The sequence below is a fragment of the Poecilia reticulata genome, chromosome 2, assembly GCF_904066995.2.
Source record: "Poecilia reticulata chromosome 2, P_reticulata-male-v2, whole genome shotgun sequence".
Classification (NCBI taxonomy): Eukaryota; Metazoa; Chordata; class Actinopteri; order Cyprinodontiformes; family Poeciliidae; genus Poecilia; species Poecilia reticulata.
Genome location: NC_088831.1, coordinates 45,898,175 through 45,916,110, shown reverse-complemented (window position 1 = coordinate 45,916,110; position 17,936 = coordinate 45,898,175). Strand labels below are relative to the sequence as shown.

General features: G+C 43.9%; 1 protein-coding gene across 5 annotated transcripts; it reads left to right on the top strand.

The window, feature by feature from the left end:
• The first annotated feature begins 2,016 nt into the window (after positions 1-2,016).
• LOC103461289 (high affinity cGMP-specific 3',5'-cyclic phosphodiesterase 9A) lies at positions 2,017-12,417 on the top strand. 5 transcript variants are annotated; one of them, XM_081604835.1, is made up of 14 exons: positions 2,017-2,434; positions 6,936-7,097; positions 7,170-7,221; positions 7,309-7,411; positions 7,477-7,619; positions 7,790-7,849; positions 8,259-8,436; positions 8,510-8,632; positions 8,702-8,794; positions 9,222-9,289; positions 9,363-9,465; positions 9,937-10,041; positions 10,961-11,015; positions 12,089-12,417. In XM_081604835.1, exons 1-14 carry the CDS (start codon positions 2,347-2,349, stop codon positions 12,130-12,132), a joined length of 1,377 nt encoding a protein of 458 aa, XP_081460961.1. In that variant the 5' UTR covers positions 2,017-2,346; the 3' UTR covers positions 12,133-12,417. The 5 variants fall into 5 exon arrangements, with proteins under 5 accessions (XP_081460961.1, XP_081460960.1, XP_081460959.1 ...); XM_081604834.1 differs by having other exon boundaries at positions 2,019-2,434; positions 12,086-12,417; XM_081604832.1 differs by having other exon boundaries at positions 2,022-2,434; positions 10,869-11,015; positions 12,089-12,415.
• Positions 12,418-17,936: the final 5,519 nt, after the last annotated feature.

Genomic DNA, 17,936 nt, shown 5'->3' with positions numbered 1-17,936 from the left:
TTTGTGTTTGTATAGTTATATAAATATGTAATGATATTACTGAATAATTTATTAAATAAATTATGAACGGCTGTGTGCTTAATATGCTCATCATTCATCAACATCAGAATATTACATTCCTATTCTATTGTTATAGCCACTAAGCATATTTAAATATGCTGAACTATGTAAATAATACAATTGTTTATAAATGTAGCTTTGATAGATGATTGAATATGGTTTCCAGTAACAAAAAGCGTGTTATGATCGATTAAATGCGCTGATACGTCATTGTGCTGCTAAACACATAACGCTGAGTGGAGTGGTGGACCGCTCCAAGATGGCCGCCCGCTCCAAGATGGCCGCCCTAAATCTCGTCAGCGACAATAGGCGAGAGCGGCCATGAGGCGTCTATCCTTATATTATGTCTATGTTCCGCCACCTAGTGGTCCTTTTCAGACCACTTGGTCTCCTGTGCTGCTCAAAAATGCACAATATGTCTATAAATAATTGTAGGATATTATAAGGAAGTGCTGAGATCTACCGTTTTCCATGAACTAACGTATTTGCCACTTCGGCTCAGTGAGAAACATCAGAGGATAAAAACACTAGACTCCGAGCAAAACTCAGCTTCTACTAGCATGTAAACGCATCATCTACACATCTGGGAGCGAAGCGGGAAAAGAGTCTCAGAAATACTTGTGCACTGGTAACCGGATCTGTGTGTAAACGCAGTTTTCTGTGTGAACCAGGTGATTTGTGTACTTTATCAACATGTATAGGCGTAGAAGGTTTTTTTTTAAGGTTTACAAATCCAGTATTACACACGCACAGATATTTTGCGACTATTTTCACTCCATAGAAGCCAGGCGGAGGTCTAAACTGTCGGTGCTTCGTCAAAGCTACAGGCTGTTGGAATGGGTAGAGGTGTGCCGATCGATCGGTCACCGATCATAATCAGCCGATTTCCGTGAAAAAGTCTATGATCGGTGATCGGCGATCATTGGCTCTTGTTGCCGATCACCTGCATCTCATTTCTCAGCCCTCCTGTGCAGCTGGTCTCCTCTTTCCTTCACTCTGCCAACGCGCAGCAACAAATCCTAAGCGATGTGGAACTATAACTATGACGCACTGAGTGAATGGGGACGTTTGCGTGTTGCAGCGGAAAATTGAAGCAGGTCAAAATGCATCAACACAACGAAGCTAATACGGCATAAAAACAATGTTATACTTGACGGAGTTTGGTAACATCGAGGCTCACTGCAGTAAAAAAGACATGGAGGATCAGATAGCAGGTAAAGCAGCACAGCTACAAACACTCACCTGGATTAGCATGACGGTCAGAAAGCTAAACAAATAACCCGCTAAATGATTTAAGTCTTGGAGCTGCGATGTAAGACGCTGGTTCTGCTCTCGCTGTTGAACCGCTGCTATGCTACAGGTAGTAATATTTCACAGACGGAGCGCCGCTTCTGCTCCACCTGGTAGTGACTCTCACACCGAACCTCTGCTTAAAGCTGCAGCATCTAACCTAAAAAATACATTTTACATACGTATTAAAACTTTCGCTGTCCTAACATGAGACAGATAATCTCTGAAAAATAATCAATCTCCTCCCTGCTCTGCATAATTACTCCACTCAGTCAGAAACAGCCACTCAGAGCTAGCAGTAATCAGCTAGCCGCCATGCTAACAGGAAGGTTTCATTCAGTAACTCTGTTTATTGTAATGGATCCTGTTTTTGCCTTTGAATGTTAAGTTTTATACTTGAATCTTTTGTCAATGTTGAGAGGTTTTATTTTGGCTCTTTGCATAATTTAGCCTCTTCAGAGCCTCCATATGTTATCAGTTTGTTAAAGATAGTTTTACTGATAGCAGGACAATTTGCACAATGCCTGTTTTGTTTCGTTTTCTTCTTGGAAAAAGTTATTAAAATCAAGTTTTTGTCTAAATTAAGGTGAATTCATGGTTCCTTTTTCTACATAACTGGTAGTGTTTATGATAAAATAATAATAATTATGTGATCGGTATTGGTGATCGACAGGAAAAAACCTGATCGACACCTCTAGGAATAGGTTAATGTGATTGGCTGAAACAAGGAAGCTATCTGATTGGTTGCTGATCACCCAATCAGATAGACCATTTATTTAAAAAAAGATTGAATTTTGAGATGTCAGTGGAGTCTCAAAATTCCCACAGGCCAGAAGGAGCTCGTAAGTGAATCTCGTCCTGTGCATTTGTGAATCTTTTGCATTGTGAATTATGAGACAGTTTTAGCTCCATAGAGGTGAGGAAGAGGAGGGAGGAAGAAGAAGCAGCGTCTCTCTGGGATCATGATCAGACTGCAGCAGCTCCCGCTGCAGCAACATGGCATCCAGAACGATTCACTTCACCGTGAACGGGATCCCAGAGCGGGCTGAGTTCCCAGGAGACTGTCCAGCTCAGGAGGTCAAAGGTCAGTCTGGACTTTTCATCATGTTTGGTTTTTCTGCTTTTTCAGTTCATTAAAGAAAAGTCCCACTGTCGTCATGGCAGCAGCATCCAGAACCCAGACAGGACAACATGAAGCAGCATTGAATCCATATTGAAACGTTTGGGTTGATTTTATATTGAATCAATAAGGAATCAATATTGATTCATGTACATGTTTGTTCTGGTCGGTCTACATCAGGCCATCATGTTATGATGTGTTAAACACAGTTTTATTGGCGGATGATGGACATTATGTCACTCATAGTCATCAACAGAGCTATAAACATATTTGACTTCTTTCCGTCTGAACATCAGTCTACTGTCCATGAAGGTCCAGGAGGTTCAGCTTGTTCTGTAAGAACCAGGAAACGGGACTAGTTGGGTAACAGGTCCGACTCTGGTTGGCGTCGCTTTGGCTCCTTGGAGCCTTGGCTCCTTGGTGCTTTGGTGCCTTGGTGCTTTGGCTCCTTGGTGCTTTGGCTACTTGGTGCCTTGGCTACTTGGTGCTTTGGCTACTTGGTGCTTTGGAGCCTTGGCTCCTTGGTGCTTTGGCTCCTTGGTGCTTTGGTGCCTTGGCTCCTTGGTGCTTTGGAGCCTTGGCTCCTTGGTGCCTTGGCTCCTTGGTGCTTTGGAGCCTTGGCTCCTTGGTGCCTTGTGTAACCCAGTCTAAATTAAAGGTATTTTGTTTTGAGTTAAGTTCATGGAAGGTATAATAATTTAGAATGTATTAAACATGTTTGCTTAAATATGTTAAAATTGTTATAAATAAGTGTTAACAAAAAGCTGTACTTACAGGTACTTGAAGTAATATGGTTAAGTTAAAATAATTTGGAAAAATGTAGTTAAAACTGTTTTATAGAAAAGTAATCTTCAACATATTTTATTTTGAAGGGCTCATGTTTGAAAGAGGAAGTTGTATAGAGCAAAGCAACTTTGCTCGTCCGTGATTGGCTGAGGATTAGGAAGGGATAGAAAAGTAGGGGAAGACACAGAAGAACGAGAGAGAGAGAGAAAAAATGGAAAGAAAAAGAGATGAACCGCGCTGAAAAAACGTGGCGGACTTATTAATGAACGAGTGTCTTGCAGATATTTAGATTTTCAACTCGACAGTCTTTTAATAGATATCAACACTACACTTTTGTTGCAGCTACTGTGATAATTTCTGACCGAAATTCACTGTACAGTAGGTGAAAAGTCATATGTAATGCTCGCTAACGCATTAGCATTCATTAGCACAGTGAATGGACTTGAATACTGTGAGCTAACTCGGCTAACAGAAGACTCAACTAATGTTGCCGTCGTGGGAACGTTCAAGAGTTTAGTCTAGTGCAGAGAGATGAGCTTACGCTGAAAGTTTCTGTGACTGTGCTGGAGGACTGTGTCTGCGTTGGATTTTCCTGCTGTTCCTGAATTCTGTGGACCGAGGGACTGGGGAAGGAGCGGAAGACATCTTGCCGACTGGGACCAAGGACAGGTTAAATTCTAAGAAGGTTCAAGATTTTCCTTGGAGTAAGGTATCGCAAGTCCACGCTTCATCACATCAGGCCTGCAACGGGGGTTTTGTTTGGGACTATATTTTAGTTAATTATTGCCGGCATAGGTGGACATTGAAGCATAGGCCCACATTTATTAATATAGGGTTTGTGAAACTAAAGACTGAAATATTTGCATTTTGTGAATTATTATTGTTTAATATATGTTCAAGAGTTCAAATCTCATAAAGGTGTGTGTATTTGATTTTTTTATGATAGTATGTGAAGTTTATTATTCTTAATCAGCGCTACAGGATTGGGTGAGAAGAATAGAAAAGTACTGGAGTATTGTTACTGTAAGGTGAGTGAAACTCAACATAGGTTTTAAACACGAGAGTGTATTAAGTTATTATTCATAAGTTACTGGGTTTAACGAACTCAGGGGCCCGTACCTACTTTAGAGCGGTATAACTGGGCTACACTTGGCTACTTGGTGCTTTGGCTACTTGGTGCTTTGGAGCCTTGGCTCCTTGGAGCCTTGGCTCCTTGGTGCTTTGGTGCCTTGGTGCTTTGGCTACTTGGTGCTTTGGAGCCTTGGCTCCTTGGTGCTTTGGCTCCTTGGAGCCTTGGCTCCTTGGTGCTTTGGCTCCTTGGTGCCTTGGCTCCTTGGTGCTTTGGCTACTTGGTGCTTTGGAGCCTTGGCTCCTTGGTGCTTTGGCTCCTTGGTGCTTTGGCTCCTTGGTGCTTTGGTGCCTTGGCTCCTTGGCTCCTTGGTGCTTTGGTGCCTTGGCTCCTTGGTGCTTTGGCTCCTTGGTGCTTTGGTGCCTTGGCTCCTTGGTGCTTTGGCTCCTTGGCTCCTTGGTGCTTTGGCTCCTTGGAGCCTTGGCTCCTTGGTGCTTTGGCTCCTTGGAGCCTTGGCTCCTTGGTGCTTTGGCTCCTTGGTGCTTTGGCTCCTTGGTGCCTTGGAGCTTTGGCTCCTTAGTGCTTTGGCTCCTTGGTGCTTTGGCTCCTTGGAGCCTTGGCTCCTTGGTGCCTTGGCTCCTGGGAGCCTTGGCTCCTTGGTGCTTTGGCTCCTTGGTGCCTTGGTTCCTTGGTGCTTTGGCTCCTTGGTGCCTTGGCTCCTTGGTGCTTTGGCTCCTTGGTGCCTTGGCTCCTTGGTGCTTTGGCTCCTTGGTGCTTTGGCTCCTTGGTGCTCCTTGGCTCCTTGGCTCCTTGGTGCTTTGGCTCCTTGGTGCCTTGGCTCCTTGGTGCTTTGGCTCCTTGGTGCTTTGGCTCCTTGGTGCTTTGGCTCCTTGGTGCCTTGGCTCCTTGGTGCTTTGGCTCCTTGGTGCCTTGGCTCCTTGGTGCCTTGGCTCCTTGGTGCCTTGGCTCCTTGGTGCTTTGGCTCCTTGGTGCTTTGGCTACTTGGTGCTTTGGCTACTTGGTGCCTTGGCTCCTTGGTGCCTTGGCTCCTTGGTGCCTTGACTCCTTGGCTCCTTGGTGCCTTGGCTCCTTGGTGCTTTGGCTCCTTGGCTCCTTGGTGCCTTGGCTCCTTGGTGCCTTCCTCCCGCTGCGGCGCCTAATGAAGCCACTTCCTGACCGTTTCCCTGCAGTCAGTCAGCTTTGGGTCAAACTGCTGAGACACACAGAGATAAGAGTGAGGAAGGGTTAGAAAGATGATGAACATTAGAAACGTTCTGAAACACATTGAAATATTAAATACTGGTTGTAGAGCAAACACAAAGCGTTCCCCATGTACTCATTTAAATTAATTAGGACACACTAATGAATATTCATTCATATTTATCTTAATGTTAGTTGACATATATAATTACATTTAGCCATCAAGCTGCAGCGTAATGTAGCATTTATGATGCTGCACTCATGTTAAAATGAGGGAATCGATATTTAAAGGCTGTAAATAAAAAGGAGGGAAGGTTGGGGGGGCAGAGGGGGGCGACATACAGCACACTTAGATTCAAAATTGATTATCAGTTTTTCTCAACCCTGGTCCTCAATTCAAACTGACCTGCATGTTTTCAGTTCAGCAAAGTCTGTTAATGATTAAAATCCTGTGTGCTGAATTAGGGAAATGCCTAAAAGCTGCAGGCCTGGAGGATCAGGTTGGACTCACTGACTCGATGAATGTCTGCAGCGCTGGTTACTGGGCTGCGGCTGGATGGAGGCTGGATGGCTGATCCACCAGAAACAACCATTCTGACTAATTCAACGCTGAATTAGCATCACCTGCTGTCTGGGCATAAACCTGACCAAAGGCTCTGTGCGACCGATCCTGACAGCTTCCTCCTCGCTCCAGGTTCTCTGCTCGGGTTCCAGAAACAGATTTATTGTTGCGTTACAGAAATCCTGCATCAGAGGCGGCGCTTTTACTCACTGCTTTAAAACCAACATTCCTAAGATCAGGTTTAATAACATGACCCTCTAGAAGGCCGTTATGGGAGCTGGTTCCAGAGCCGCTCACCACGTTCTGCAACATGAAGGTCGGGTCTGCAAGGCGCCGTCCGGTTGATCTGCGTCCAGATTTGGGTTCAAACTGAATCCTGAGTTTTTGGTTCTTTCAGGATTTTAGGAGAATCTGGAAACTGCAAACGATAGATAGATAGATAGATAGATAGATAGATAGATAGATAGATAGATAGATAGATAGATAGATAGATAGATAGATAGATAGATAGATCAAATAAACGGTGAATCATTTGCCCTTGACCTTTCACCTCTACGATAGCTGGAAGCTCCACTCCCCACATGTTTGACCAAACCTGGGCTCAGAAGGAGGAACATCTTTTTTAAGGTTTTTTGGCTCTAGAGACTTTTATTTGATAGTTAATTGACAGGAAACGGGTAAAGAGGGAGGAAGACATGCAGCAATGGGAATCGAACCTGTGACGGCCGCGTCGAGGCCTGAGGCCTCCATATGTGGACTGTGCTGAACCCCTGCGCCAGCACAGCGCCCCCAGGAGGAACCGTGGCGAGTTTTTGTGAGAAGTGAGTGATGATGAGCTGCTGTTCCAGATCTGTTCCGCGCTGCAGCTGAGGCCGGACCTCACGACATCCTGAAGCTCTACAGCCCCGAAGGGAACATCATCAACATCTGCCCCGGCCTGGAGCCCAACAGCGCCGCCTCCTGCTACAGGCTGGAGGTGGTAGCTGCCGACTGCCACAGCGAGCCGCTGGGTAAGCTGGCGCCGTGAGGCTGCGGCTGCTCTCGGCGCCACCTGGTGGTCATCCGTTCCCTTCTCACTGCAGGCGCTGAGCTTGCTGGTGCGCTCGGATTCGATCTGTCCTCCATGGAGAAAAGGTAGCCGGTCCAGTGGGAAACGTCCTGCGTGATCTGGGATCCTGGCTGGGTGGCAGCTGCAGGCGCTGATGTGCTGATCTGTCCCAGACTGCAGGGGCTGGAGAAGAAGGTCCTGTTTGCGGCGGGACAGACGCCTGCCGTCGTGCTGGAGATGAAGAAACGGGTGGACTGGTTCCGGGAGAAGCTGGAGGTATCGGCTCATGCTGTTTCCTGACCTCTGACCCTGAGCGATGTTTGATGTTGGGCTGGTTCCAGAGTGTGGAGCATCTCAGCTGGCTGGGCTTCTACAAAGACCTGTCAGAGGGACGGCAGCAGCCATCACCGTTCTACCACAAGAGGAGTCTGCACAAGACCAGGGAGGAGGTGGAGCGCGTCCGCGAGAAGGTCCTGCAGATGAGGTCAGTCTTCCTGGACAGGAGCTGCTTCCCTACGCAGACTCTGGCTCTAGGACTCTCTGCTGTCCATCAGGCGTCTGATGGACAGCAGAGAGTCAGCAGAGAGACGTCAGAGAGACGTCAGAGAGACGTCTCTGTGACGTCTCTCTGACGTCTCTGCTGTCCTGCTGCAGCTCCCTGGAGGTCTCAGAGGAACTGAGGAGGTACCTGAAGACCCCCACCTTCGATAACTGGTGAGTGTTGGATCAAAGCTGTAGTCCTGATGATGATGATGATGATGATGATGATGATGATGATGATGATGTGATCAAGGACAACGCGGTGCAGCTGTCTTTGCTGTTGAAAGCAGATCCTTTGCTGCTCAGCATCACATTCATCTCAATATGAATGAGCTGCAGATCAAAGGAACAAATTCAATGAGCCTGAAGAGGAAGAGGAGGAGGAGGAAGAGCAGCTGCTGCCAGCATGACGGCGCCTGATCGGTGCATCAATCAGCTGAACAGAGCCTGTCTGACGACAGGAAGCAGGCTGAGCGATCAGAGACCAGGAGAGAGAGACGTCTGCCTGTCTGTCCCCCTCCTGTCTGTCCCGCTCCTGTCTCCAGACTCGATGTCTTCCTGTCTGTCCCGCTCGTGTCTCCAGGCAGTGGGAGGACGCAGAGATCATGGTTCTCCTGCAGGTCATGTTCACAGATTTAGATTTCATCTCGTCCTTCAACATCGAGCCTGAAGCTCTGCAGCACTTCCTGTTCGAGGTCTACAGACGATACAACAACATCCCGTTTCACAACTTCAAGCACTGCTTCTGCGTCACCCAGATGGTGAGACCCTGCGGTCTGTTTCCATGGCGACAGCCGTCCGCGGACCGGCGGGTTCACGGTCGTCTCTGTGCAGATGTACGGGCTGATCTGGCTGACCGACCTGAGGAACAAACTGGAGGACATCGACCTGCTCATCATGATGACCTCTGCAGTCTGCCACGACCTTGACCACACCGGATACAACAACGCCTACCAGGTGGACGCGTCTCTGTCCGGCAGCGGCTCGACTGGCACCTTCAGCTGAATGCTCTCCTTTGGTTTGCAGATAAACGCGCAGACCGAACTGGCTCTGCGGTACAACGACATCTCTCCCCTGGAGAACCACCACTGTGCCGTGGCCTTTCAGATCCTGCAGAGGGTGAGGCCACGACCTCTGCTGACCTCTGCTGTCCTCTGCTGACCTCTGCTGTCCTCTGCTGACCTCTGCTGTCCTCTGCTGTCCTCTGCTGTCCTCTGCTGTCCTCTGCTGTCCTCTGCTGACCTCTGCTGTCCTCTGCTGTCCTCTGCTGACCTCTGCTGACCTCTGCTGACCTCTGCTGTCCTCTGCTGACCTCTGCTGTCCTCTGCTGACCTCTGCTGTCCTCTGCTGTCCTCTGCTGACCTCTGCTGACCTCTGCTGTCCTCTGCTGACCTCTGCTGACCTCTGCTGTCCTCTGCTGACCTCTGCTGTCCTCTGCTGACCTCTGCTGACCTCTGCTGTCCTCTGCTGTCCTCTGCTGTCCTCTGCTGCCAGCTGCCTCTGAATCATCTTGGAGTCAGTAACCAGGTTCTTCCTTGTTTCACAGAGAGAGAGCAACATCTTCAGGAACTTGTCCTCGAATCAGTACAGACGGATAAGAGAGGGAATAATCAAGTGAGATCATCTCCTCAGCAGCTCAGTGTGGGTCTCGGTACGGTTCCTGGTTCAGATTGTGTTCTAACTGCAGATGCATCCTGGCCACCGACATGACGAGACACAATGAGATTCTGAACAAGTTCAAGTCCGTCCTGCCTGATTTCGACTTCACCAACAAGGAACACAAAGACCTGGTGAGACCCGACACGATGAGAGGGACATAAACCGGTCGGTCGGTCCGTCCGTCGGTCGGTCGGTCCGTCCGTCCGTCAGTCGGTCGGTCCGTCGGTCGGTCCGTCCGTCCGTCAGTCGGTCGGTCCGTCGGTCGGTCGGTCCGTCCGTCCGTCCGTCAGTCGGTCGGTCCGTCCGTCCGTCGGTCCGTCCGTCGGTCGGTCGGTCGGTCCGTCCGTCCGTCCGTCAGTCGGTCGGTCGCACACGGCGTCAGACTCAGCTGAACCGTCACCAAACGGTTCCACATTTCATTTCAGAAATAAAATCTGCCATCTGAGACTTCTGTATGTTCAAAATGAGGTTTTTATTGTAAACAAACCCGTCTTTCTAGTCAAACAAGTCAAAGTTAATTAACAGAAAACATCTAAAAATATGTTAAAACCTTCAAAATACTTTATTTTCCCCCAAATTCCCATGTTTCTTGCTTTGAGCAGCTCATGATGATCCTGATCAAAGTGAGCGACATTTCCAACGAAGCGCGGCCCATGGAGGTGGCCGAGCCCTGGCTGGACTGTCTGCTGCAGGAGTTCTTCAACCAGGTACCACATAATCCCGCTTCATCCTCTGGATTAAATGTAAGCAGAAACAAAGATCTTCACTTCTCCCTATAAAATACCTTTCAGCTGAATATTATCGCCATCATACTGAGTACAGCTTTGGTTCTCCAGGCTTTCTGAAGCAAATAAGACATAAAATGAATCCTGCTGAATAAAGTTTAGCTAAAACAATCTGAGGACAGGCAGCGGTCCTAGCTTAGCTAGGGAACAATGTGGTTGGCTAAATCCAGCCAAGCTAGCACAAATAGCTGTGTTAAAGTGATACATTTGTCATAAATTGACTATTTAAGTAAATTGAATAGAAAGTAAAAACAATTAATACAACAAAGTTTAAAGAAAAACTTTGGTCAGCTAAACTAAAATCAACCAAACAAAGTTCACAAAGCTAACATGGGATAAACCAGGCTTAGCTAACCTAGAATAAGATAGATTAGCCTAGCTGATTCAGACTAACCTAAATTATCTAGGATAAAATTACACCAGCATATTGAAGCTACATTAAAGTAAACTGAGAAAATCTGAGACAAATTATTGATTTCAGGTGAGTTGGCCTAAACTGAGGTAACACAGAGTAAACTAAAGTTATCCCATTAAGATAAACATAAAACAATCGGCAAGCTAAAGATGGGCTACGCTATGCTAATCAAAGCTACATAATCCATGGCACGTATAGATAGACTGAGCTGAGCTACGGCCACTTTTAGCAGACTAACAAATAAAGTTAGCTAAACTTAGCTCAGGCTGGCTACGCTAGGCAACATGGCTGCTGGGCTGAGATGTAAACTGAACCCAGGAGTTTTTGTCCTCAGAGTGACGTGGAGAAGTTGGAGGGTCTTCCAGTCAGTCCCTTCATGGACAGAGACAAAGTGACCAAACCTTCATCTCAAATCGGCTTCATCAGGTTCGTCCTGCTGCCGCTCTTCATGGAGCTGGCCAACCTCTTCCCCTGCCTGGAGGTGAGCAGACAAATACTGTATGAAGAAATCATCTTCAGCCAAACGCTGGGCGGTCTGTCTGGAGGTCTGTCAGGCGGTCTTGTTGTCTGTCATGCAGTCTGTCTGGAGGTCTGTCTTGTGGTCTGTCTGGAGGTATGTCTGGTGGTCTATCAGACATTCTGTCTGGTGGTCTATCAGGCAGTCTGTCTGGTGGTCTATCAGGCAGTCTGTCTGTAGGTCTGTCTGGTGGTCTATCAGACAGTCTGTCTGGTGGTCTATCAGACAGTCTGTCTGGTAGTCTATCAGTCTGTCTGGTGGTCTATCAGACAGTCTGTCTGGTGGTCTATCAGTCTGTCTGGTGGTCTATCAGGCGGTCTGGTGGTCTATCAGACAGTCTGTCTGGTGGTCTATCAGTCTGTCTGGTGGTCTATCAGGCGGTCTATCAGACAGTCTGTCTGGTAGTCTATCAGTCTGTCTGGTGGTCTATCAGGCGGTCTGGTGGTCTATCAGACAGTCTGTCTGGTAGTCTATCAGTCTGTCTGGAGGTTTATCAGGCGGTCTGGTGGTCTATCAGACAGTCTGTCTGGTGGTCTATCAGACAGTCTGTCTGGTAGTCTATCAGACAGTCTGTCTGGTAGTCTATCAGGCGGTCTGGTGGTCTATCAGACAGTCTGTCTGGTGGTCTATCAGACAGTCTGTCTGGTAGTCTATCAGTCTGTCTGGTGGTCTATCAGGCGGTCTGGTGGTCTATCAGACAGTCTGTCTGGTAGTCTATCAGTCTGTCTGGTGGTCTATCAGGCGGTCTGGTGGTCTATCAGGCAGTCTATCAGACAGTCTGTCTGGTAGTCTATCAGTCTGTCTGGTGGTCTATCAGGCGGTCTGGTGGTCTATCAGACAGTCTGTCTGGTGGTCTATCAGGCAGTCTATCAGACAGTCTGTCTGGTAGTCTATCAGTCTGTCTGGTGGTCTATCAGGCAGTTTGTCTGGTGGTCTATCAGACAGTCTGTCTGGTGGTCTATCAGGCGGTCTGTCTGGAGGTCTATCAGGCAGTCTGTCAGCTGTAGCGCTGACCCGTCTCTGTCTGTCCGCAGCAGCACATCATCGACCCGGTCAGGAAAGCCCTGGACTACTACACTGAGATGGACAAAGCTCTGGACAGAGACCAACCCAAGACTGCAGCCAGAACCAGACCAGAACCCAGTAACCCAGAGACGTGACGGCCCGGCCCAAAGAACCGAACCGCTCTGAGTTTCTGCATGTGGATGTGATTCTTTATTTCTTCTTCTGTGGTATTGTGGTTTCCTCTCCTTTGCTCCTGGTGCTGCTGTTTGTTTCTTAGCTAAAGATGTTTATTTAATGTTTATTTAATGTTTATTAACTGTTTATTAACTGTTTATTTAATGTTTATTTAATGTTTATTTAGTTTAATGTTTATTTAATGTTTATTAAATGTTTATTTAATGTTTATTTAATGTTTATTAAATGTTTATTTAATGTTTATTAAATGTTTATTTAATGTTTATTTAATGTTTATTAACTGTTTATTTAATGTTTATTTAATGTTTATTAACTGTTTATTAAATGTTTATTTAATGTTTATTAACTGTTTATTAACTGTTCATTTAATGTTTATTTAATGTTTATTAACTGTTTATTTAATGTTTATTAAATGTTTATTAACTGTTTATTAAATGTTTATTTAATGTTTATTAACTGTTTATTAACTGTTCATTTAATGTTTATTTAATGTTTATTAACTGTTTATTTAATGTTTATTTAATGTTTATTAAATGTTTATTTAATGTTTATTAACTGTTTATTAACTGTTTATTTAATGTTTATTTAATGTTTATTAAATGTTTATTAACTGTTTATTAACTGTTTATTTAATGTTTATTAACTGTTTATTAACTGTTTATTTAATGTTTATTTAATGTTTATTAACTGTTTATTTAATGTTTATTTAATGTTTATTAAATGTTTATTTAATGTTTATTAACTGTTTATTAACTGTTTATTTAATGTTTATTTAATGTTTATTAAATGTTTATTTAATGTTTATTAACTGTTTATTAACTGTTTATTTAATGTTTATTTAATGTTTATTAACTGTTTATTTAATGTTTATTTAATGTTTATTTAATGTTTATTAAATGTTTATTTAATGTTTATTAACTGTTTATTAACTGTTTATTTAATGTTTTCTTTACTATTGTAATAAATTCATTTCTTCTGAACTAGCGGTTGTAAAGCATCAGAGTCTCCTTTGGCTTTGTTCCGCTTTTCTGCTTCAGAAGAAACCAGAACTTCTGAAACAGACTTTATAATGATGAACAACCTGGCATTAGAATCTAGATGCCATATATCTATAGAGGAGAGATGCAGAGGTTTGATGGCTGAGAGATTTTGTTTTTATATACCAGAACCCGGTCGTATCAGCAGAATCATTTAAATATTTCCAGAAGAAAGTCGATAAATTAAAAAGCTTGATACAGTGATGTGTAACGCTCAGTCAATCTGCTTCTTTCTGTTAATAAAAAGTTGTTTAAACATCGTTTCTGCATCCACAGTTTCTTACAAAATAAACAGGAAAGGAATTGAAGTGAGAGAGGCTAAAAGCCAGCCACACTTTTCAGCGAGTTTCAGTTGAAGCCATGTTACCTAAGGGTGTGAATACTTCTGGGTTCTGCTGCAGATCTTCACACATTCATTTTTATTGAAACGTTTTATTTGTTCTGACTGAAAATTACAGGAACATAAATGAGGAAATAAAGTAATTCAGACTAAATTACAGACTATGACGTCATGTTCATGTTTGTTTCATCGTTTCCATGTTAATGAATCCATAGACATGATATATTATGTCTATGGATGAATCAGCCAGATCAGGTGACCGGAGGTTATGGAGTGAAAATAGTCTCAAAATATCTGTGTGTGTAAAAATATCAGTGTGTGTGTAAAAATATCAGTGTGTGTGTAAAAATATCAGTGTGTGTGTAATACTGGATTTGTAAACCTTAAAAATAAAATAAACCTTCTCCTACACATGTTGATAAAGTACACACATCACCTGGTTCACACACTAAACTGCATTCACACACAGATCCGGTTCCGAGTGAACAACTATCTCTGACTCATTTCACGCTTCGCTCCCAGATGTGTGTAGATGGTGCGTTTACATGCTAGTAAAAGCTGGGACATCTGAGCTTTGCTCGTGTTTTTATCCTCTGAACGTTTCTCACTGAGCCGAAGTGGCAAATAGTTGGTGGAAAACGGAATATCTCAGCACTTCCTTATAATATCCTACACTTATTTATAGACATATTGTGCGTTTTTGAGCGGACAGGAGACCAAGTGGTCTGAAAAACGACCACTAGGTGGCGGAATGGTTCGCTGGCCGGAGAAATAGGCAGGAAAACCCAGAAGCAGACGGAGCGTCCCGGTGGTCTGTACGGAGCGTCCCGGTGGTCTGTACGGAGCGTCCCGGTGGTCTGTATGGAGCGTCCCGGAGCGTCCCGGTGGTCTGTACGGAGCGTCCCGGTGGTCTGTACGGAGCGTCCCGGTGGTCTGTACGGAGCGTCCCGGTGGTCTGTACGGAGCGTCCCGGTGGTCTGTATGGAGCGTCCCGGTGGTCTGTATGGAGCGTCCCGGTGGTCTGTACGGAGCGTCCCGGTGGTCTGTACGGAGCGTCCCGGTGGTCTGTCCTCTGAAGGAGCGAAACCTGCAGGCTTTGCTCTCCGGTTATAATGAGACATGGAGTAATTATAAATGATTTCAGGTTTTATATGTCTGGTATTTTGATTCTCTGCCCTCCTCATGTTTCTGTTAGCGGGAGCTAATGTTTATGTGAGCTATGCTACGTTAGCTGTTGGAAGCTAATGTTTATGTGAGCTATGCTACGTTAGCTGTTGGGAGCTAATGTTTATGTGAGCTATGCTACGTTAGCTGTTGGGAGCTAATGTTTATGTGAGCTATGCTACGTTAGCTGTTGGGAGCTAATGTTTATGTGAGCTATGCTACGTTAGCTGTTGGGAGCTAAGCTGGATTTTTATTCTCACTCTGTGGTTTAAATCTTTAATCCATAAAAATGATTTCTGTAGTTCTTAGTTTATGTTTTGCCCAAAAGGTTCCAATCAGATTCTTAAGTCATGCTGCTGACTGATATTTGTTTATATAGTTTGTGAAATATTCTGATTTGCCTTTTACTTTATTCACTAAGTGAATATAATTAAGTGAAATAAATGGCCTTTCAATTCTAGTTTATTGAGTTTCCATGTGTATAAATAACATTTTATATTTATCTCTACACAGGACAAAATGGCCGACTGATTGGTTCTGGTGTTATTTCACTTTCTGGAGCATCAGGATCTTTCAGATCTCATCTACCTTCTGATCCGATGGAGCTGCTGCAGGAAAACACTGATCCTCAGATCCAGGCATCGATCTGCAACATTTAGATACGTCCTGGTCCAACACGCCTGAATCAAATGGCTGCTTAGGACAGTCAAGTTCTCCAGAGTCGTGCTAATGACCTCTGACCTCATGATTTGACTCAGGTGTGTTAAAGAAGAGACATCTGAAGGCTGGAGGACACCGACCCTTATGACCTGGAGTTAAAGCCTGTTGTACAGTTTTCATTCACTCGTAATCACAGTGGAAACTTTACCTGTGTTCAGGTAGATGAGGAGTTTACATGGTGGCTTTACTTTAAAACCAGTTTGGTTTCCATTTGTTGAAAGTAAATGACCAACATTTATCCACAGTTTGACCTCTGGCTTTATGACAGGAAAAAAGTTTGATGTCACAAATATATGATTTTAATAGACATCATTTGATTTATACTGTAGAAAGAAGATGACAAAAGTGTTTCCTGAATTTAATGTTCATTTCACTGCACACAAAGGACAGATTAAATATTTAAGATTGTAACAAATCTGTTGAATCTTTAACAGAATAAGTTCAGATTAACACGGGTGGATTCACAGCTACCTAAAGTTAATGGATGTTCAAATATTGACTATAATCAATTAACAGAAAACACCATTAAGCTGTGTATTCAAAGACCACCAAGGTCAGTCTACAGACTGAGACACCATAACATGGACCAACAGAGCAGGGTTAGGGTTGGGGTTCTACTGCTGCTGTAGTTTGAAAGGCGTCTTGGTTCAGTTTGAAGCTTCAGGTTTTGGTGTTGAACCTCCAGAATCTCAGCTGCTGATTGGCTGCAGATGCAGAGAAAAGTACCAATAGACAAATGATGTTGATTTTCCTGATCAGCTGATGATCCGACAGACCTGACTGAACATGACTGAGCCTGGAAATGACTGGAATCATCACAATGTATGTAGAAATGTTTCTTTTTATGTCGATCAAATGTTTTACATTCAATGTTTTGCTCTAAAGGCTATTTTTGCAGCGGTGCTTTAAATACATGCATAAAATATTTATTTTCTTAAATATGTGTTTATTAGCTGTCAATTGTGTCAAAATATCAATTAATAAATTTACTGCTTGTGAAAATTAAACCATCTGAATATATTTTCCATCTACATTAATCAACATGAAGCAGCAGCAGGTTTGTTTGCAGACGAGGTATAAATTTATTTAAGGGTGAATGAAATGGGGTCCAGACAGAAACAGTTTAATGTGGAGGATGTGTGAACAGGTCTGTCACCATCAAACATTTTACTGAATGATAAATGGTTCCAAGGTCCTCAACAAACGATAATATTGTTCTTTTGAGGCCATTTTAAAGTTATATAATGGTAATGATGACATAATAATGCAGCACATTCTCAGATTCTAATGAACATTTAACACTGGAACTGGGAGACATTTTTAATATCCAGAATAAATAAAACTAATTGATTTTGAAGTCTTTTTAAACAAAATGTATTTTCTATATAAGGTCTAATTGAGATCAAAGAACCAAACTGAAGATTTTTATTATCCAGTTTTTGGTAGAAAGAAAAAGAGAAACGATAAATCAGGCCAATGGAAACTATTGTTTTAATTTATCATCTGATTAATTGATTATTCTGACAGGCCTATGTGTGAACATTAGTCTAAGTTGAAAAGTCAACATAAACCTTTCAGTTTGTTCTGGTGAATAAAGTCCAGCAGCAGATGATGATCCTCAGGTCCAGATCTACCTTCATTACTGCTGAAGCAACAAAATACAGTTTCAGTGATAAAGACCAACATCCATAAATACCATAACCTGAAGATGCTTCAGCATCATAAAACCAGATCAACCTGGTTAAAGTTAAGACTGGAGACAGATTATCAAACTGCAGAGAATAAAAATCCAGCTTAGCTCCCAACAGCTAACGTAGCATAGCTCACATAAACATTAGCTCCCAACAGCTAACGTAGCATAGCTCACATAAACATTAGCTCCCAACAGCTAACGTAGCATAGCTCACATAAACATTAGCTCCCAACAGCTAACGTAGCATAGCTCACATAAACATTAGCTCCCAACAGCTAACGTAGCATAGCTCACATAAACATTAGCTCCCAACAGCTAACGTAGCATAGCTCACATAAACATTAGCTCCCAACAGCTAACGTAGCATAGCTCACATAAACATTAGCTCCCAACAGCTAACGTAGCATAGCTCACATAAACATTAGCTCCCGCTAACAGAAACATGAGGAGGGCAGAGAATCAAAATACCAGACATATAAAACCTGAAATCATTTATAATTACTCCATGTCTCATTATAACCGGAGAGCAAAGCCTGCAGGTTTAGCTCCTTCAGAGGACAGACCACCGGGACGCTCCGTACAGACCACCGGGACGCTCCGTCTGCTTCTGGGTTTTCCTGCCTATTTCTCCGGCCAGCGAACCATTCCGCCACCTAGTGGTCGTTTTTCAGACCACTTGGTCTCCTGTCCGCTCAAAAACGCACAATATGTCTATAAATAAGTGTAGGATA